We start from the raw sequence: 23,167 nt of genomic DNA, 5'->3' as shown, positions 1-23,167 counted from the left end.
TTCCAGATGAAGTTTGGAAGTCCTTCCAAAGAGGACAGCATGTGAGAAGACCCTCAGTCAGAAAAGAGGTGGTTGCTTTTTGAGAATGGAAAGAAGATTCATTTACCTGGAATTTAGAGAGGAGCACACCATTGCATCAGTCCTGAGATGTAAGAGTAGGAATTGTTCCTCATAGTGTCTTCTAGGGCATATATAGGAATTGTAATCAGTAAGTGAAATGGGCAGCCACTGGGACACATTTTCTGCTGGGAAGAAACAATTCGATTTGCACTTTGATGCTAGACTGAGAAAAGTATAAAGGGAGCCCAGAGTGTTCACGAGGAGGCTAGTGGTGCAGTAGCTCAAGCGAGCGCGACGTTGCCTAGGAAAGAGCTGTATACTGGAGAGGTGAGGTGAGTTTTGGGAAATGGAAATGAGAGGGCTTGGGTTTATTTAGATAAGCAGAGGTAAGAGGAAAAGAAGGTGTCAAGGATGAGCCACTACATGGTCCGTGGGAAGCTGAAGATGGTTTTAGAGTGTAAATCATACGTTCCATTTTAGACAGGTTGAGTTTTCTTGTGACATGAATCCCATGGAGTTGACCAGTGGCTGGTATATAAGAAGAAGAATACAGTTACTGTGGGTTATTGTTATTATATCAAGTTGATAGTTCAATTTACAATCCTAGAGCTCAGAAGAAGGAGGTTGGACTTACAAATAAACATTTGGCATTTACTGGAGCATAGATGGTAGGGAAAGCCAATGAGTAGGTGAGCTTATCTGGAGTAATGGGGAGGAATGAGAAGAAGCCCAAGGATAGACGTGATGCTGGGTTATGCCTCTGATTGAGTCTCTTCCTCTGCTCTGACTTTAGCTTCTTGCATCAAAGGGGGACTTCCTGTTCTTCCCACAACTCTGCTTACACTGGAATACTTGAAGCTGTCCCTTTAAAGCCCTTAGTGATTTTTTATTGTTCATCTTCAGGATATTTCTCACTTCCCATGTTATTGATATCATTGTCATCATCATCATCATCATCACCATCATCACCATCTTCACCATCCTCCTCCTCATCATCATCACAGGTAACATTTAGTATATTCATTCTATGTGCCAGACACTTTCTAAGAGCTTTTTATAGTTGACCTCATACTCCTCATAAAAACCCTACTAATAGGTACCACAACTATCTCCATTTTCATATGCAGAAACTGCAGCATCTAAAGATAATAGCTACCCACTGCCTGTTTCCTACATAGTCCTAACCTGAAAAGTGTTGCATTTGCTTTCTTGGGCATATGGTATCTTCATTGCAGCCTGTCGAGCTCCAAATTCTGTTAAGCCACTATGAGGTGTTACTTAGCTATCGGCAATTACTTAACTTTTGAAAGGCCCAGCACCACGTCAGCATGTAGTAGGTGTTCACTAACTTAGCCGTGTTGCTGTTGTTATTACTGTACCTTCCCCTACGATGTTATTTCCTTAGGCATGCCTTATAGGAAATCCTGGTGACGTGGGGATGTTTATAACCAGTCCAACCTTGAAATTTTCCTGTATCTACTCCAGCTCTCCCAAAATGCCTGCCTAAATGATTTATTGATTTTCTAATTTAACTACACTTCCTTGGTCATTCAGCATATTACTCATCATAGGTCTCCTAATGCAAGCACACCTGTCAGCTCTCTGCTTGTAGTAAAGACGATCGTGTCCATGGAAACTCACTGACATGCAGGCTGGTGTGCCTGTTCTTTAGTCATTCAGAGAATTCTTCAAATCATATAAAAATTCATGATTTTCAGTGTATTTTTGTGAGAGCACTTCGAGAATGCAACTACTGGGTGCCTGGGTGGCTCAGTTGGTTGGGCGTCTGCCTCCAGCTCAGGTCATGATCCTGGATTCCTGGGATGGAGTCCTGCATCAGGCTTCCTGCTCGGTAGGAAGCCTGCTTCTCCTTCTCCCTCTGCCTGTCATTCCCCCTCCTTGTGCATGCTCTCTCTCACTCAAAATAAATAAAATCTTTTTTAAAAAATACAATAACCACTATACTGAAGTGTTTGCCTGTTGCTCTCATTGGCCTTTAAAAATGTCATTATCCTGTTTCTTGTTTGAAAGATTACTGGGAATGACACAAACTCTATACCCTTGGAAATTACAGTCTAACAAGAAAGAGAGACATTAAAGAAATAATGTTGCTAATAATATTTAGTAAGAATTGTGATAAAAGCCTGAAATAAAATATAATTATAATTAGATTACATCATCTGGGGACCTGGTCCAAAGGGGGAGGAGTAAACTTGTTCAGAAAACAAGTTTTCTGAGTTTGTGCAGCATATCCAGATTCACCTATGACCGATTAATTTCAAATGTTTCCTTATCCCCTCTGTCAACATCCACCTATTTTACAGAACATTGTAAATCTTGCTATCTCCCTAAGCATCATATAGTCACCTGTCTACACCTTAGGTGAACATGATTAGCTCAAGCCAATTTCCACTCTAAGTTTGTATATTTCTAATACTGGCACTTTTGTTCTTCTAGTCCCCAAGCATAATTTATCAGTAATCATTTTCTTTCTGTCTTTCTCCTGTCTCTCTTCATTTTCATTCTCCCTGATAACCACCTTAGTCTGGACCCCCACGATCCCCCACCTAGATGGCGCAGCAGCTCCTTCAGTGGGACTGTCCTGACTGTACCTGCATCTTCACTCTGTACAATGTAGCATATACTCTTTCTGTTTATGTGATTGCTGTTTGCCCATTCTGGATGCCGCTGCTACACTCATCACCTGTAAATGTGATTATTTTTATTGTCTTTCTTCTGTTCAGATTCATCTAGTGCTGTCTGTTTCCAACTCCACACTTTTGTGCTTCACAGTCACTTCCAAGGACATACATTAATCTGCAGGACTCCTTGAATGAAATATTAGTTCCCTTTTCAACTTAACACATAGTATCAGTTTAGTCTCACTCTCAGATAAAAATATGGTAACCATTTCATTTCTTCAACCTTGCCAGGTATTTTAAGTAAGCTCTCCCCCGATCCTATGTGGGGCTTGAACTCATAACCCCAAGATCAAGTAACATGCTCTCCGCCCACTGAGCCAGCCAGGGACCACCCCCCCCAACCCTTGCCAGGTTCTTTTGCCTAACATGTTCATCCCACCCTCATATCCAAATCTTGCCCATCATGCCATGTCCTCCAGCACCATGTCTGCAGAAACTGCTTTCCTAAATGTCATTAATCTTTAATTAATCAATAATATTTGTTTTGAAACTTTTAACAAATCTAGTCTGTACAGCCTTAACCACTACCTCTTATGTACAACATAGTGTTGACTGTTGTTTCACAAGTCATTTCCCACAACAGAGACCATGCTTCCACAGACCAGAATCACTCTTAATATTATCTCTGTGGTGTCCCCTGCACCTAAGCCCAAACTAGGTGTTCAACAAATACCTGATGACCAATGACAGGGTGATTAATTGATAGGTATCTTTGGGCAGGTGAAGATACAATATCTACCATAGTGCCTTCCTTTATCCTATGTCAGGATAGTATGATTATATTTTCTTAGAATAAAATAAAACAGAGACTTAAATCCAGCTAATGTATAGATAATTCTATGTATAGATAATTATACATGTATAGATAATTATAATCATATTAATAGTGATGTGTAACCTTAAAAATAAGTTATGAAATCAGAATAAAGTAGAATTGCCAAATTAGCCTGGAAGGTTAATAGGCCATTGTATTTGACCAATTCCACGAACAGTCCCTGGGTGCTTATTCTGTCACTGGCCCTAGGGGCTCAAGGATAGAGGCCTTATCTCTACCCTCTTATAGTGTTTCACAGTTGGATAAGAGAGACTGACAGACTGACAATAAACAAAATTTTAATTACAGTAGTTTCAAGAATTACAAAGAAGATAACATCTCTACAACAGCACATGTCCCTGCTGGTCTGACCACGTTTGGAAGGTCAGCTTTATCTGAGAAGGTTTCACAGGGGAACTGTGTAGAGGAGCTTCATTTTCCACATGTTCCTGTCTTCTTAGTGATTCCCCCCACCCCCCCACCCCCCCAGTGAAGGGCTCAGGAGAAGTTGCTAGAGCACCATCCCACGCAGGAGGGACAGCAACAGTTCACTGCATTCTGGGATTTTCAAAGCCAACAGACATAGAATGGGAAGTAGTTGGGGTGGATGAGGTTGCAATAGGAACAGTAACTTTTGAGAGTCTATACCAGGGACCAAATTTGGTCACAGTGAAGTGTGCTGTCAAAAAAGGTTTACAGAAAACTTGGAGAAGGGAGCGCCTAGGTGGCTCAGTGGGTTAAAGCCTCTGCCTTCGGCTCAGGTCATGATCTCAGGGTCCTGGGATCGAGCCCCACATCCGGCTCTCTGCTCAGCAAGGAGCCTGCTTTCCCCTCTCCCTCTGCCTGCCTCTCTGCCTACTCGTTATCTCTCTCTCTGTCAAATAAATAAATAAAATCTTTAAAAAAAAAAAAAAGGAAAAAGAAGAAGAAGAAGACTTGAAGAATCTTAATGTGTCCATTTCACTATCTTAAACCAAATCCTACCCTCAGAGACATACATGGGAATTCCCTTAGCTTCAAGAGGAAACTTGAAGAGTTTAATATAAAAGAGAGGTCTTTCAGTATTTTATACCAAGTAATGGAGAAGGTAGTTTTAGTAGGTCCCTAATATCCATCCTATATAGTGAGAACAAGTCCTCCTCACCACTTTGCCTCATCACAGATAAGATTAGTATGAGTTACATGCCATTCACTTCTGACAACAAGAATAAACTATGAAATGCTGCTATCTGAAATGCAAAATGTAGTAATACATTTTGTATCCAGTCAAAAACACCTCAGAGCTAAAATTGAAACAGGCATAGAAAGATGAGATTTTATATCCCACTATTATACTCCAGAATATTATATTATTCATAAACAAGTACATAACTTTTAAATTGTAATTACTTTCCAAAACGAAATAACTACAATTACAGTGGAAACTCTGTGTTGTCCTGGTAATTTTGATTTGCTTGCCTCTTCCCACATTCTCCCTGACTTATGACCAAGATCATTAACAGTTTATGACTTGATTGTGAGAAACGAGCCTGTACCAGTTTGCCAGCCTTTACTTTCTAACAGTGCTCTAGAATACCCTCCATGTTATTGGTTAGTTCATTTTCCTGAAAAATCTCATCCTTACCATGTTATTCCCCAAAGTGGGAAAGTAGAATGGCTCCCGATGAGTTTTCTCAACCATGAACTTGTATGCTATCAAGTCTCCCCATAATCTAAGGTACCCATACTCTGTAAAATTTATTTTTGGGGGGGAGGGATTTCATACCTTTGTCTTCCATTCTTTGTCAGAGTGTTCCTTGCCCAATATTGTGCTCACTCTTGTGTCTATAAATCCCCTCTATCTCACATGCCTGCTTACATTACCTTCACCTTCAAGGCTCTACCCAAATCATACATCATTTCAGGCTTCCCCACTTGCCATAGTCACTTCTCTCATCCCATCAGAGGCATTTGTCCCTAATCAACAATCATTTATTATTGTCATGCTAGTCACTGTCTCTTTAATTTTGGAAACTTAAGGAAATTCACTCTGTTGACCATTTATATTTTAAATAGAAAGACAGTTATTCCATAAATATTTGAATGAATGATATAGATGCCCTAAATATTTGAATGAATAATTTACAGGATAAATAACCTATCTATAAGATTCCTATTCTGTAAATATCCTGCAGTTATACACCAGAATGTAATTTTTTTAAGATTTTATTTATTTTTTTGACAGAGACACAGCAAGTGAGGGAACATGAGCAGGGGGAGTGGGAGAGGGAGAAGCAGGCTTCCTGCCAAACTGGGAGCTCGATGTAGGGCTCGATCCTAGGACCCCAGGATCATGACCTGAGCCGAAGGCAGGTATTTAACGACTGAGCCACCCAGGCACCCCTAAGCCAGAATGTATTATTCATAAAGATAAACATATATTATTCCAAATATGGTTCATTGCTTATTTCATAGATGAATATCACAGAATTTTAGAGCCAGAATGTTCCTGGTGATCATTTACTCTAACCTCACCATTTTACTTAAAAGGTACTGGGGCCAAAGTGATACAATTAATGAGATGTAGAGGTTCAGTGAACCTCTTTCTTTCAGCCTGCCTTCTGGACAATAAGAAGGCCTTCCTTAATTCTTTTATGGTGCATATTTCCTCAAAAAGTGGCAGCACCATAAGACTCTAATAAATTTCTGCTTTAAGAAGCACTTGGGTTTCTTTCTTATTGTTTTTCAAAAGTTACTAAATTTTTCTAAGATTAGTAAGTCTTGAAAGGGATTTAAAATTATAGCATAACAAGGTGTTTCATGGAGTTTTAGTTATTTTCATTGTTCTTAAAAAACATTTTTATTCTACTTTTTATACTACTTTTTTCATGTAATTACTGTGCTCTTTTCCAAACAGCAGAAACTAGTGTCTTAACTACAGCACCAAATGAAACACGACACTTTTATGAATGTTCAGTACATGTGCATCGTGTATGCATTACATGATAGGGCTGTGCATGGCTCAGGTGACCTCTCTGTGATCTTAGGTATGTTTTATCTACAAAATTTGATGCAAAGCTCAGTCAATAAAAGGAAATTTCTGGTTAGTCCAGTGTATTTTCTATATGAAGGATAGAGAGCCTCTGTTATATGGAGCCCTCTTCCCATTTCTTTCCCTCCCATGTCCTCACCCAGACCAGGCAGGAGGAAAAAGAGGCTTTCAAACAGACTGTACACCCATTCATCTGCTAAACAGGTCGCCACTTGTGCCAATAGGCAGGAAGAAACTGGTTCATTTTGATGCCACAGAATGAATGTTTGATATTCTGTTCTATTTTATTCTACTTTCCAGGCTATATTTACTGTGAGTCCTGATCAAGTGACACAAATGCGCTGCGATGGTGACATAAACTATCGACTGAGACTGGAAAAGTAGCCGAATACTATATTTTCTTTCCTTCTTTTTCTTCTTCTTCTTCTTCTTCTTCTTCTTCTTCTTTTTTTTTTTTTTTTTTTTTTTTTTTTGTTTTATGGTGCTTCTATTGGGAACAGTCTGAGGGAAGTATATGCAACATGAGTTTTATCATGAAGCTTCACAGACACTTTCAAAGGACGGTTATTCTGCTCGCCACATTTTGTATGGTGAGCATTATTATATCTGCATACTACCTGTACAGTGGCTACAAACAGGAAAATGAACCCTCTGAGATGATGTCCGAAGTGGACTGTGGGGATTTCCAGCACCTACCATACAGGCTTATGGAAGTCAAGACAATGAAGCTTTCTGATGCCTCGAGGACAGACCCCACAGTCCTGGTGTTTGTGGAGAGTCAATACTCATCACTTGGTCAAGACATAATTATGATTCTAGAATCCAGTAGATTTCAGTATCACATTGAAATTGCTCCTGGAAAGGGGGATCTCCCTGCACTTACAGAAAAAACTAAAGGCAAATATGTTCTCATTATTTATGAGAATATATCAAAGTATATAAATATGGACTCTTGGAACCGAAGCCTTTTAGATAAATACTGTGTGGAATATGGTGTGGGTATCATTGGATTCCACAAAACTAGCGAGAAGAGTCTACAGAGCTTTCAGTTGAAAGGTTTCCCTTTCTCCATATATGGAAACATTGCAGTAAAAGATTGTTGTATTAACCCTCATTCTCCATTGCTTCATGTGACCAAATCTTCCAAGCTGGAGAAAGGTTCTTTACCTGGAACAGACTGGACAGTTTTCCAGATTAATCACTCAGCCTACCAACCAGTAATATTTGCCAAAGTAAAGACCCCAGAGAACCTTTCTCCTCCCATCTCTAAAGGTGCTTTTTATGCCACTGTCATACATGACCTGGGGCTTCATGATGGAATTCAGAGAGTTTTTTTTGGCAACAACTTGAACTTTTGGTTGCATAAGCTCATCTTCATAGACGCTGTTTCCTTCTTGTCAGGGAAGAGGCTGACACTGTCCTTGGACAGGTACATTCTTGTGGATATTGATGATATTTTTGTGGGAAAGGAGGGAACAAGAATGAACATCAATGATGTTAAGGTAAGGCCCTTTTTAACTCAAAGTTTCAAAGTTTAGATCATCTTTCAGTAGGTTTACCAATGGTCCCAGTTTTTCTGGGCTAACGGATTTCCTAGGACATGAGATATTCATTTTATCAGAAAGTCTCAGGCAAACTGGGATGAGATGGCTTCCCATAGCTATATTTGAAATATAGGGCTATATCTTTCTGAATCAAGAAAAATGAAGACTGTGCTAAAGACTTGAGTGTGGCAGGATCCTGAAATGCTTTTCTATGTGTATATACAGATACAGAGTAGAAATCATCTTGCTTAATTAACTTTCCAGAAACCAACTACCTTAGAAAACTATTACTAATCTAAGACTTCAGTTCATTTAAATATGAAATCAAAGTAAATTTGTTTTAATGAAAATAAATACTCCCACAAATTTTCAAGAATTAAAGATCTCATAAGTAGCAAGTTCAGATATTTTTGGAAGTCAAATGTGCAGCTCATTTTCTCTTATATTTTTTTGAAACTCTTAAAATCAGCACTGCTAAATATGGAAAGTTATGAATATACAAGCATACTTATTCACACACAAACATAAGGATTTAAATTAAGTTTCCAAAATTCATTGAACACTTCTGATACATATATGAAGCCCATCATGCTGTATTAAATGGTATTAGATTTCTCGCTATATAAAACTGTTGCCCTTAAGTAAAAAACAATTATTTGCAGATAGTTGATTGTTGTGAATGAATTGTATTACATAAACAACTGATTGTTTAATATTAATGAAATTAGAAATTAAAATGATCTACATTTATCTTACTTTTCCATTCAGAATACTATAGGATTCTATCTTTCTTATATTACAGATTGATTTCTCATAAAAGTGAAAGGAGAGATTTTGATACATTTTTTTTTATTCTGTACAGCTTTAACCTTCTGGTAAAATACAAAGGACTAAATCAGATGGAAAAAATCTTGAAAATTGCATTCTTTTCTATAAAGACTAAGCATCTGGCAAATAATAATAATGTTAATCACACTAGTCAATGAGCTAAGAATACCAGAAGGACCATTAAATGTTACCATAAGAGAGTGTAAAAACTGGAAGAAAAAAAAATTTTTTGACAGTATTTTAGACTCTTCTTTTTAACTCAATAAAAATAATTAATTTTTAACATAGAAGTTGTGCTTAAGTTTTCATTAAGTCTTATGAAATATACTTGAAAATTGTAGCTAAATTAAAATCAAGTTGGTAGCTTAAACATTATGTACTTGAAAATTACAAAAAGTATATATTTCTCTTCCAATTTTTTCATTTCAAAATATTATGATAAAACATGTTTTTAAGGTTTGATTTCTGAACTATAATTCTTTAAAACTGAGAAAATATGTTGTGATGCCATTTAAAAATGTGCTAGATAAGCCTAAGTTTTATATGTAAACCCTACTATATCCTCTAGAATTATACAAAATATAAAATGTCTTCAGTGCTCTTAAGATTAAACCATTTTTAAGGGGTATAAAAAAAACACATTACAGTGGCTCAGTGGGTTAAGGCCTCCCTTCAGCTCAGGTCATGATCCCAGGGTTCTGGGATGGAGCCCTGCATCAGGCTTTCTGCTCAGCAGGGAGCCTGCTTCCTTTCCTCTCTGTCTCTGCCTGCCCCTCTGCCTACTTGGGATCTCTGTCTGTAAAATAAATTAATTAAATATTTTTTAAAAACACATTACAATTGAGTACATTTAATATGAATTAAACATGTATAAAAAATTTAATGAATTGCTCATTTAGATGGGAATATATTTTCTAACCAATCCGAAGGCTTAAAAGAAAGTATATTTTGAATTATTTGGGCTTTTAAACTACTTCTACATTATATCTGTAATTGTGTCTCAAAACACTAATTTACTGTATGCAGTTACCCTGAGAGTGTAAATATTTCCTTTCTTTCTTCTTTCCCCCTCACCTTCTACTTTCTCCCTTCCTCCCCTCCTTCCTTCCTTCCTTCATTTCTCTCTCTCTCTTTCTCTCCCTTCCTCCCTCCCTTCCTCTCTCTCTCTCTCTCTCTCTCTCTCTTTTCTTCCTTTTACCTAAGTACTGCCTTGGGAAACACTGTGCTATGTGCTGTGTACCTAGAACTATTAAGCCCCATTAAGCAGGACAGATTTTGAAGGCAAGGCTAGTAAGATGATTTGGGAGGCTACAGCAGTGATACTTCAGACAAAAGGGATTTTGTTGAAACTAGGAAATGATAAAGAATGGAGAAGGAAGGACCAGTTTAAGAATTCTTTAGGAGGTAAAATCGAACAACTTATTGGGTCAGTGAAGATGAAGGAGAAAACACTCAAGGATAAAATTAAGATGTTTGGCTACATAAATAATGGTTGATTATCCCAAAAGCAACGAAAGAGGAGAGAGGGTCGCATGGGGGTGGCCCAGTTGGTTAAATGTACAACTCTTGGTGATGTCTCAGTTTGAGCCCCATGTCAGGTGCTTGTGCTCAGTGTGGAGTCTGCTTGAGAATCTCTCTCCTTCTCCCTCTGCCCCTCCCACTTGTGCTCTCTCTCAAATAAATAAGTAAATCTTCAAAAACAAAACAAACAAACAAAAAACCAGAGAACAGGAAGATCATAGTGAAGGTAATTAGAGGCCATATTAAAAATGTTAAATTATTGAAGTGCATCTGAGATATACTACAGATGTTTTATAGGTAGTTGGCTCTCAAGAAAAGTCTGGATGGCAAGCATATGTTCTAAAGTTACTATTCAATGGAGGGAATGGCTCAAAGCATGAAAGTATGTGAGATCAGCCAGGGAAAGGGCTTATAGAAGATAAGGGGGAAAGACGGAGTATAGTATAGAATCTTGAAGAAAATCATCTTTCAGAAGACAATTGGAGAGAGTTGATCTCATTACTAAGAGTCCAAGAGAACAGTGTCAGGGACTAAGAAGCTGTGCCCTTATACAGTAGTGCCCCCTTATCTGTGGTTTTGTTTTCCATAGTTTCAGATAGCAGCAGTCAGCCATGGTCAGGAAGCAGATGACCCTCCTGACAAATGGTCACGAGGTCAATAGTAGCCTAACACTCTGTCACAATGCCTCCATCGTTCACCTCACTTGATCTCCTCATTAGGCATTTTGTCATCTCATGTCATCACAAGGGTGAGTACAGTACAATATGATGTTGGAGAGAGAGACCACATGCATATAACTTTTATTACAGTATATCATTATAAGTATTCTATTTTATCAATGTTATTAACCTTTTCCTGTGTCTAATTTATCAGTTAAATTTTACCATAGGGATGTATGTATATGAAAAAACATATGTAGGGTTTGGTATGATCTGCAAGCTCAGGCATCCACTGTTGGCTTTGAAACATTTCCCCTGTGAATAAGGGGGACTACCGTATATGCCTTGGGAATAAAGAATGTCAGGGAGGGTATGAACTGCAGTATAAAATCCAGCAGCAGGGGCCACTGAGGTAAGAACTACAAGTCTCCTTTCCTAAAAGATGAAGGTCACTGGAGCCGCTTGCAAATTCCAGGGGCATGGAGCCAGAGGCATGCCTCGAGGCAGAGGCGCCGTTGCAATAAGTTCAGGAGTAAATGAGTGAGTTAAGACATGGAGAAGAGTGTAGGATATTCAGTGGAGAAATTTTGATGTGAAGGATAGAAGAGAAATTAGCTGGAGGACTAACAGGAGTTAGGGTGACCAACCACCACCTTAGTTTCCCTGGACTGCGAGCATTCAGTGCTAAAACTCAGAGTCCCAGGCAAACTGGAGCAATAAGTCTTCCTAACTAACCAGGGTTAATTAACCTAGTTAGGAAACTTACCTTATCTTTTTTCCTTGGAAGGGGGTTTAAAGAGCATGTGTGATCCAAGAAAATGTTGTGCATGTGGTAATTAAAAGTACCTAATTAATAGAAATATTTTTTTAAGGATTTTATTTATTTACTTGACAGACAGAGATCACAAGTAGGCAGAGAGGCAGGCACAGAGAGAGAGAGGAAAGCAGGCTCCCCGCAGAGCCTGATGCGGGGCTCCATCCCAGGACCCTGAGATCATGACCTGAGCTAAAGGCAGAGTCTTAACACACTGAGCCACCCAGGTGCCCCTTAATAGAAATACTTTTAATCAAGTTCTTTTATTTATTACCCTTATGAAGAATATTGTATTTTCCCTATTTAAAGTATTAGGAAAATTGAAAAGATTGTGAGACAGTTGAAGGCAACATATAATGTTTCTTGCAAAACTAGGATGGTGTGTAGCACATAAATTTTAATTATTATACTAATGACTGCAAACGTGTTATTTTTTTTCTTTATGTGGAACAAAAAAAGTGTTTTCTTACTTAACTAGAAAATTAGAATTAGCAATGCAAATAGGTATTGAATAATACGAGCACTTTTTAAGGAGCGAAAGAAGCTGACATGGCACAGAATATATGACCCTTCATGAGGAAGAAAAAAATATAGACCTAAGGTGTCCGTTTTAGTTGCAGAATTTATAAACTATCAGCCGTAGCCCTTAGAGAACCAAAGAACATATAGTTCAGACAATTAATATGTTTTCCAAAAGTGTCGATGCTCATTTCAGTCCTATTGAAGTCAGAAAAAGGGGTGTGGGTGTGTTTTATTGAACTGTGTGGACAAGACTTATCTCAAATTCACCGCGGACTAGTTTTGTGATTTTCAAGTTCCTAGTTTTCTAGGACCTGTCCTCAGACTTCCTGAGACTAAGTGCGTGGAGAGGGTTTTGGAGAGGAAAAGTGGTTTATGAATAGATGTTTCTGCCATTACAGTATTTTAAAGCTATCAGTGAAAGCACAGCAGGACCAAATGAGTACTACCAATTCACATTCTCCCTTAGAAGAATGAATTCACTCTAGGCCTAAGATCCATTATATCTGTAGACTTAGACCATTCCCTATAACATTTCACCCCTAAGACAGTTGGGAAGTGGAAGAGGGCAGGGAGTCTTTCAAAGTTTTATGGAACTATGTGTGGTTATACTGTCAACAAATAAAAGAGCTATATATCACTCTCTTCCTCCCGTGTTTCTCCCTCCTCCTCCTCCTAAGATTGGCACACATGTCTTCTTGCCAAACTTCCTAACATCCATGAGAAAATGAGGAACCAGTGCAGCCATACATTATTAGCACACCAGAGGTGCCCACAGTGTGGCTGGAGGTTAGCAACTCAGCAACGCCTTCCATCTCCACACCATCCCCAGTCTTTCCCACTAGTTTCTGACCCATCACTGTTCCTTAATTTGGCTGTTGTAGATCGTCCCCTAAAGATATCTACATTTTAAAAGTGGCCTTAGGAAAGGGCAGTTCTTAAATCTTGATACAATGTCATCAGTGACTTTATCATTATTTTCCTCACTAACTAAAGATCCCAGAGTACCTAGGGAAAAGAAAGAACTGAAAATAGAAGTAGGAAAAGCCATAAAGGTCTGAGAAATAAGTGGTATCAGGCTCAGAAGACAGACTTGGCTGATTTCTCAGTCTCACTAGGGGCCGACCCTTGGAGACTGTAATTGGAGTGTAAAGGTGATCTGCCTGACTTCACTCTCTCATCAGAATATCCACTACCCCAGCTAAAGTAGAGCCAGAGGCTTCATAAAACCATTGAAAAAGAACTTAACATGCCAAATGTCGGGGGGCGGGGCCAGAGAAGGCAACTGCAATCAATTATTCTGTCATAAGTAAAAATAGAAAGGAAACAAAAATTTCTCCAGATAGTTCACTATTAATAGTGCCCCGAATGGATGTCAAAACCTACACAGCATCAGTTCTTTTCCCCCTACACACACACACACACACACACACACACACACCCTCTTTTCTCCCTCATAGTTCTCTAATTCCTTTCCATTTTCTCTGCTGTTTCTTGTCTTTATTTGCTGATATTCATTTTAACTGCAGTTTGCTCTGGAAGCATGTATCTGCTTGAAACAAATACTTCAAATTTGCTAGGATCACTTTATGACTGGATATACTATTGCTTGTGTACTTGATTAAAAACAAATATTCTCCACTTAGCACAATTTTGTTAACTATGTTGTTCAAATTTTCTATGTTCTTACTGTTTTTATCTTTTTGTGGAGGCAGGGGGAAGAATGGGGTATACTAATTGACATTTTCTAAAGAGGTGTGTTTAATTCTTTAACTCTGTTAGTGGGTTGTAAATATTTCCTTGCTTTTCCGTCAATTATCACCTTCTATATTTTAAAGCTATGTTATTTAAGAATTATATACATATATACAAATTTATATTTACATATATATTTATATATTAATTGAAAATTTTATCATTACCTTATGCTAACATAATTAACCAGCTTCTGGCGGGTTACTATTTAAAAATTGCACATTACCTCGTTTTTATATTTGTTCCGTCTTCTCTGCATGTCTTGACATTATAAAGTAGTTTAAAAAAACAACTTGTCAATTAATTTTCTTTTTATCTACTTTGCCAATATTTGTCTTTTAGTTAACAAGATCAATCTACAAACAGTTGTGATTATCAGTGTGTATGGATTGATTTTAGCTATCTTATTTTGTGCCTTATATTTGTCCCCCTTGTTCAGTTTCTTCTTTTTTGCTCTGTTTTTGCTCTGTTTCTTTTTTGCCTTTGTTGTCAGTTTCCTTCTTTTTTCTACCCATTCCTGGTTTGAAATGTATAGATTTTATTTCTTTTCTTCTAGGAGTTTCTCCAGAAATTTAAACATATGTGTTAAACAAGTGCTAATAATCAATGTCTTCACACCTCAGTCAAAAAGTATGCAGTTACTTTATCTCCTAGTCATGCCCACTCTCCTTTGGCTGATGAGCTGTTCTTGTTTTGGATGTTAACTCATTGTTGTTGTTGTTGTTGTTGTTGCTGTTGTTGAATCCCAGATCTCAGACATTATTATTTTTACTACCATCAAAGCTTTATTATCCTGGCTTACTCCTTTTCAGCAGAGAAGCCAGACTGAGGCCACTAACATATAATTTAGATCCTGTCCTTACTCAGAACACTCCAGTGACTTCCAATCTCGCGCTAAGCCTAAATTCTTGCAGTCTTGTACACCCTGCCTTTAACCACCTGAATTTCTCACTCTGCGGTAGCCTCTCTGCAGTTCCCAGCCCCTGCTTCAGGGTTTTGTACTTGTGGTTCTTTCTGCCTAAAACGGTTTTCTCCAAAATTTGGGTGCATAACTCTCTTTCTCACGTCCTTCCATTTCCTTACTCAAATTGTACCTTCTGGGTGAAGATTCCTCTGGCCATTCTCTTTTAGATTGCAATTGCTAAATCTCCCCATCTTTTCCTGCTCGTTTTTTCTCCCTAGCACTTGGGCTGTGCTCAAATCAGTTCACACAGGCTCAGCGGGACAGTTGGGTTCATCTCTTCCCTCCAGACATAGCCAGCAGTTTGAAATTCGGCATGGAGGTAGCATTTACACCGCAGAAACTGGCAAATGCACAGATGCAGGCTTTTTTTCCCCCCTTAAAAAGAGCCAGTTGGTAAAGGTCTAACAGCATACTACTGGACATACCATACATATTTACTTATTTATGTTGCTTTGTAACTTTGGTTACTAAAATGTCAGCTCCATAAAGTAAAGATTTTCGCATCTATTCTGTTCACTGACAGATCCCCAGCACCTAGAAGTGTGCCTGGCTCAGTATATATTTGTTGAATGAGTGAATCTCATTTGTCCTGAAGCACATCCTTTAGAAGTTCCTTTAATGAGAGTCTCTTCATGGTCAACTCTCCCAGGTTTTTTTTTTTTTTTTATGGAATGTAAATGCTTTTATTCAGCCTCATCTTTGAAAGATAGTTTTGTTGAGTTTACAACACTTAGTTAACAGTTCCCTCATCTATAGCCCACCTTAGGAATATCAGGGATCCCTAGAAGTCACCTTAATGCTTGTAGGAGTGGAATATGTCAGAATCCACCGGTCTCTGGGGCGCCTAGGTGGCTTAGTCAGCTAAGCGTCTGCCTTCAGCTCAGATCATGATCTTAGGGTCCTGGTATAGAGGCCCATATCGGGCTTCCTACTCAACCTCCATGGGGCGTCTGCTGCTTCCTCTTCCTCTACCTGCCACTCTCCCTGCTTGTACTCTCTGTCAAATAAATAAATAAAATCTTAAAAATGAGAGAGAGAATCCACTGGTCTCTAATTAGAACTGTCAAAAAGTTAGGCAGTTTGTATGTCTATGTATGTCTATGAAATGTTCCTCTTTCAGTTTGATGTAATACATATTTCTAAATTTGATATAATGTGATTTATAATATACAGGAATATGCATCATTCAATATTCTTATCAAACTCAAATAGACATAGTGTGTTAGCAATTATACAAATAGTTATTTTAAGGAAATAATTTTCTGGAAATAGTTTTTGGCAATAATTTATCATGGGGAAATAAGATAATAGTTTAGGCAAAGGGAAAAAAACTATTTCATATCCATTATCAACTTACACTTAATACATTTTATTAAATTTGTTAAATTGTGAGATAGAATGTATTTCTATTACTATTCCTATTAAGGAGTTATTTGTTACACAATGACATTCTAAAACAATGAATTCTAAATCATTTAAAGGAGACAAACGTGTGTGGAACACTATATGAATGTAGAAACAAAATATTTGGGGACTAGTTACATTGTTAAAGTCCTGATACAGTGAATCTCCTTTCCAAGCATGACAAAGAGCAGAGCCATTATAGATGGTTCTAGAGCTCAACCAGGTCATGGCAACCTCCACACGCTAGACTAGCAGCAGATTAGAAGACCAAAACTCTTGAGTTAAGACTTAGATTCTAGAGATAGTCAATTCAGTTTTGAAAATTATTAACATCTATTCTGTCAAAGCGCTGTGATAGGGATTTCAAGGGGTACATTGATGAATAATGAGACACATTTTTTTAATAAAAGAAGTAAAAAAGGAGAAAATTTTGCAGTTTGCTGATTACTGGGTATGTCCTTTTGTGGATTGAGAGTTGAGTTAGTTTTTATTTTTTTAATAGCCCATAATTCTAAGAAGTAATTCAAAATATAAAGGGATCTGCATTTGTATTTCTGTGATGATGACTTATAATGTTAAGCCTATAGAACATGTGGTTATTTTATAATGATATGTTTGGGGGTATTTAACTGCTCCTTAAACAGGTTAATACTTACTGAGTTCATATATTGTTTTAAGTGTTTCACATTTATTGTCACTTCACTCTCACAAAAATCCTATAAAACAATGACTATAAGTACCATCACTTTAAAGAAACTGAGATTCATATACTAAGACTGACTTGCCTAAGATCTTACAACTAGGATGTGCCCATCGCAGAATACAAAATGCAGGTCTCCCTGGCTGCCAAAGCAGACTTTTCCACCTCATGCTGCTTCCCAGTTATAACCTAACACAGTATTGTGGTGTCCATATCAAGTCCTCCCTAGCAAATTCTACTTTATAGCAGATTGCATCCAAGACAGAGTCTATTATAGCTTAATGGGTCATATCTGAAGCTTCGCTGTGGATTTAATTATAAATGTGAAACAAAACACCCTTAGAGTGCCTTGGACTTTATAACTGCAATGATATGGACAAGCTAGATTTTACTTTAAGATTTGAGTTAACATGGGCATTTTGCCTACAATTCTGGTTAATCAGCTTAGCAGTTTGTAGTGAATTAAACTGGCATACAACAGACCCTTTTGGTACTAGATTAATTAAAGAATAGAAACTGCCCATGATTTAGATATTTTAACTTTTTTTCTTTCTGTATGTGCTCAGATTTTACTGTCCCTATAATGTTTTAATGTGCTTTATACAGGCATTTTTAACATTCTTTAAAGTGTATAAAAATGCAAAAAGTTTTGATATATTGTCTCTTAGTCTCTGGGAAGCATGAATTAATAGCTAAAGGACTTTTTATTCTTAACTTTTATAGGCCATTTATGCATAATGAAACTGTAGCCTAAGATACAAAATAGGTCTTAAAATCATAATGTTGATATAAAATAAATTATGAGATGCACTTGACATAATTTATGGACTGCTTATAGACAAAGGAAATAGTTAACTTGTTTTATTAAGCCTCTAAGTGGACTAAAATTTTAAAAGTATTAAAATTGACTCATTTGGTGCATACTAGAGTTTTACCTTAAAAGAGTAAGTGGTTTTTCGTTTTCATATTAATAATTCAATTATTATAGTTAGTAGTTATAATTATTAATTGCACCAATTATTAAAATAGCTATATATTTATTTTCTGTTGCTGCTGTAACAAAGTACCACCAACTTAGCGGCATAAAACAACCCAAATTTATTATTTTACTGTTCTGGAGGCCAGAGGTCTAACTTGTCACTTTCACTGGGCTAAGTATAAAGTGTTGGTGGGGTGGTGCCCCTTTTGGAAGCTCTAGGAAAGAACCCATTGTCTCATCTTGTCCATCTTCTACTGTCCACCCACATTCCTTGGCTAATGTTCCCTCTCTTCATCTTTAAAGTAAGCAGTGCTGTACATCTCTCTGCCTTTCTTTCATAGCCCTGTCCCGCTCTGGCTAAAACTGGGAAGGTTTTCCACTTCTAAGGACTTCAGTGATAAGATTGGCCCACCTGGATAATCCCCAACTCAAGATCCTTAACTTAATTACATCTGCAAAGTCCTACTTGCCATAAGTAACATATTCACAGGTTCCAAGAATTAGGACTTGAACATCTTGGGGGCAGGGCGGGGGGCAGGGGTAGAATAGGCTTTTTTTCTGCCTACCACAGGCTATGCTCTTTATGTAATCTTGCTAGTAATTTTTTTAAAGATTTTAGTTATTTGAGAAAGAGAGAAAAAAAAAAAAAAAAAGCTTGGGGAGGGGCAGAGGGAGAGGGAAAAGCAGACTCTCTGCTGAGCAGGAGGCTGGACAGTGGGATCAATCCCAGGACCCAGAGATCATGCCTAGAACCAAAGTCAGACATTTAACTGACTGAGACAGTCCGGCGCCTCTACTCATGCCAGTCATTCTTATAGCTACTCATTCCCCCAAGAGAATTTACTACTGTTCTCACTGGAAAATGAAACTTTCATTTTATATATACATATATATATATTATACTCTCTGATATACTCTCTGAGATATATATATATATATATATATATATATATATAATACTCTCTGATATACTCTCTGATATATATATATATTATACTCTCTGATATACTCTCTGATATATATATATTATACTCTCTGATATACTCTCTGATATATATACTATATATATATATATATAGTATACTCTCTGAACCAGTAGTAATTAACTGATTATCTAGATTATCATGCTCTGAAACTCATTCTATCCCTTACACCCTTAAAGTTAACATGAGCACCTTCACCTCAGTAGTTTAAGAAAGTTAGCTCTCCGAAGATTACTCAGTAGGATAAGATCTGTGACTTCCATCATCTGACTACTTCACTAGTTTCTAATATCATTTTTCTAGAAGTGCATCCATTATTAGGTGAATTAAAAACCAAATGTAAAAGCCGGTTCATTACAACTACCACACAGTTACTCAAGCACACAATTACATAAGGCTAAGGCTTTTATTATGCTGTTTTTTTCTCCTCTTTCCATTTTACCTTATCTTGTATTTCTGTATCCACCTCAGATTCAGTACCCTTGTTTTATTTTACCAGTCTTTCCCTCTTCGGAATCCCCTACCCTAATTACCCTAATCCAAAAACAGCAGAGTTCTATTCCATCTGTGTATCTGTTCTCACTCTTGCTACCCCTCCTTTGATTCTCTGGTGTTTGGATTTGTACAGCATTGCTTCTTGTTTCCCCATTTAGATTTACAGACTTATTTTTACGTAACTCACTGTTTCTTTTTTTTTTTTTTTTTCTCTGAACTATATATACTGAGTAGGATCAGCTTTCCGAGAAAAGAAAAAGAGAAAAAGAAGAAACGTTGTGTGTAGAAATTAAACCAGCTGGTTGAGGCACTGAACAATCATCTATCAAAAAAAGGGGGTTGGGGGGTGGTTCTTCACTATCTTTATCTTGAATGAAATAATCTACTACACCAAAACAACGGATAACACAGACATTCCTTAGGAACCCTAAGAGACAAGGTATTTGAGTTCATCTCTTAGAAAGACAACTTCCTTGATACTCTTGAGTAATTGAATTGAGTGGTTTTGACAATAAGCTTTTCAAGCCTTAGAGTTGCTGTCATCAAAATAGTTCGTTGCCGTGTCCTGGCAGACTTGGATTTCTGACATACTGAAATTTTGTGTAACATTTTAACAATTATCTGACAATATTTTTAAAAGCAAGAAGGTGTTATAATGAAAATTAATTTTAACTCTAATGTATTTGCTTTGACAAAAATAGCTTAGCTTAATATTCAATAGATTTTTTGCATAATTTGCTAATCTGCTACAAAAATGTCATAAGCATTTTAAGGGAATAAAGGGAAAAACATTTTCCCAATTTTTCTTTATCATTTCTTATCTGATATAGGGGCATTGTCATTGATCTGATGGAGGTACCGATGAACAATGAAAAAGGAAATCCATATTTTTCATTCTTATTGGAACTTTCTTGCTAGTACCAGATCTCCAAAATCATTGTCAGTTATAACTTCGTAAGAACTAATTAGCATTCGGTAGTCGTTCTCAGAGAAGACCCAGTTGTTCATTGTACTCAAAAAAGTCCTGTTTCCATAAATGGGATCAGTCTCTAATGGATGCCAGTGACAGGAGGCTGTTCATCATCCCTTTGGGAATTCAGAACCTAGGCAGAGGCCCAGTATTCAATGCTCTGCACTTAGAAATTGACATAATGTCAATGCAACATCCCGAAGAACAAGGAGAGCTTGGGAAGATAATTAACTGCGCATCTTTATTTTCAAGCCAGCAACAGTTTTCAGACTGGTTCTCTATCTTAACTGAATGTCTCCAAGGAGCAAAATTATTATTAAATTCAAGCGACCGCTTCAAGTCACTAACGTATTGTCATCTGTGACATACTCGGCTCCATATTCAACAATTTATATTTTTATTGTTGATTGAGCCTAAGACACAGATGTATTTAAAGTCATCAGTGATGAATCAACTTGTAATTTGTAAATGAATAAAAATCAGGGTGATACAGTATTTTTTTAGAGTAACAGTCCAAGAACTTGCCACTAGTTTCATCTTAAACAGTCTTCAATTTAGAGATACTTAGATGTATTTAATCAGTTATCAAGATGAAACTATCTTTAAGAGTTTCCAAATCACAGAAGAGGCAAAATAATCATTTTTAAATGCTTGTTTAAAAATGTGAATTTCCCAGTCCTACACTAGCAGATTTTGACTTAGTAGATCTAGGAAGGAGGGCCCAGGAATGTCTATGTTTAATATGCTCACGGAGGTGATTCTAATGCAGTTGATAAACATTCACATTTGGGTAATTAATGATTTAAATAAAGTGTATTCAATATTACTGCAAAATACAAAAACATGGGTCCTATGATCTTTCTCTGTAGAGAAAATGATTTTATATTAAAGTATATATTTCTACATATGTAAGCAAATATACGATGGGAAGCGATTATAATAGAATTAGAATAGTTTTTGTGACTGATTTTAAGACTGGAAGACTGATTTATGACTGGAAGAATTCTTATTTTCACTTGTTTTTTAGCTATACCATGTAGCAAGACTGTGTGACAATATTTTAGCAAATGTGTACACATGTAAAACATCTTGTGGACATAGAGTAGATTTTACATGAAGGCAAAAGAAGCAGAAAAGCAGAGGATTTGAGGAAATGATTCCAACAAATGGATGGCTTAGTTCGAGCTAATTAAGAAGACAATGGGTAATTTTGCATGGTGCATGGCTTCTTTGATCTTTCAGGAACCTGAATATCAGGTCAGTCAGAAGAAAGACTCCTAAGGCAAAGAGGTCCCTGAGCAGGAGGTTTAAGAACTACCATAGAGAAGTGGTATTTGGGGGGAGGGGAAGAGTAGGGAGGAAAGAAGGACCAGAGAGAGGAGGGTGGGGAGGGAAGGAGGGAGGGATGATGGGAGGAAAGTAAGGGATGTGTTCTAAGTGTAACTGAATGTGCTTATAATGTGATATCCAAGAAATCACAAAGGTTTCTCTTGAGTTGTAGGTGGGAGAGAGTTTTCCCATCAGATGAGGAACATTTTGAGGGGGAATATTTTTTTAATGAAGGAAACAAATTTTATGTTAGAGAGCTCTAAACATTTGTCTTTAAGAAACTCCAATTAATGTGAGCTAGGTTGGTTTGTTTGCATTGTCCTAAATGAAAATAAGTTTTCATGGTTTTCAAATATGTAAAATAATATATACACTTTGTTTTTCATATGCACTTTGATAATGTAGACAATTACAAAGAAGAAAGAGAAGGAAAAAAATTCCCTTAAGTCCCACTACACAGTGGATTTACTCATTCTTTAACGTTTGAAAATCTGATGAATAAGAATTTCTATCTCATCAATTTTTATATTTATGTAATTGTGGCAGCAGGTTAAGATGGTCACATATGTTTATGGCCCATTTCTACTTCTCTTTCGAGAATCGCCCTTTGCCCATTTTTCCACTGGGATGTTAATTGTCATTATTGGTCTATACAATACTGTGTTTTTACAAAGAAAAAGACATACGCCAGTTGAAGGTGGTGGTCTCTGCACTTTATTGCCCCCATTTTAACACGTCAGAAATTATTTTCATTCATTCATGTAGCTAAAGTGAGGATTTAGTTTCCTTACACTTTTAGTCTCTCTAGTCAGTTAACATTTTCTCTTCTATTTCACTTTCCATAGATAGAACAGTATATTTCTGAGTTGATATATAGCCTTTATGTGTTGATATTCCCAGAAAGCCTCATGAACATTATCAGAATTAAATTAAAAGAATCTTGGGGCTGGATCGGTTGGGAGTACAAGAGAGTCCTAATCTCAGGATCATGAGTTCAGGCCCCATATTGGGCACAGAGTTTACCTTAGAAAAATAAAAATAAATAAAAGTTTAAAAAATAAATTTTAAAAACCTCATTAATACCATAGAGGGAGAA

General features: G+C 37.1%; 1 protein-coding gene across 4 annotated transcripts in view; it reads left to right on the top strand.

Moving 5' to 3' along the window:
• The first annotated feature begins 7,088 nt into the window (after positions 1-7,088).
• The window catches only part of NDST3 (N-deacetylase and N-sulfotransferase 3), a 171,511-nt gene continuing 155,432 nt past the window's right edge, over positions 7,089-23,167 (top strand). For 3 of the 4 annotated variants that reach the window (XM_044224127.1, XM_044224125.1, XM_044224126.1), the window contains exon 1: positions 7,089-8,109. In XM_044224127.1, coding sequence (XP_044080062.1) covers positions 7,129-8,109 — 981 coding nt within the window. In that variant the 5' untranslated portion in view covers positions 7,089-7,128. The remainder of the gene's footprint in view (positions 8,110-23,167) is intronic. The other variant, XM_044224128.1, reaches the window with a different exon arrangement.

The sequence above is a fragment of the Neovison vison genome, chromosome 11 (genome assembly GCF_020171115.1).
Source record: "Neovison vison isolate M4711 chromosome 11, ASM_NN_V1, whole genome shotgun sequence".
Taxonomy (NCBI): Eukaryota; Metazoa; Chordata; class Mammalia; order Carnivora; family Mustelidae; genus Neogale; species Neogale vison.
This window is presented reverse-complemented; position numbering and strand designations above follow the sequence as displayed.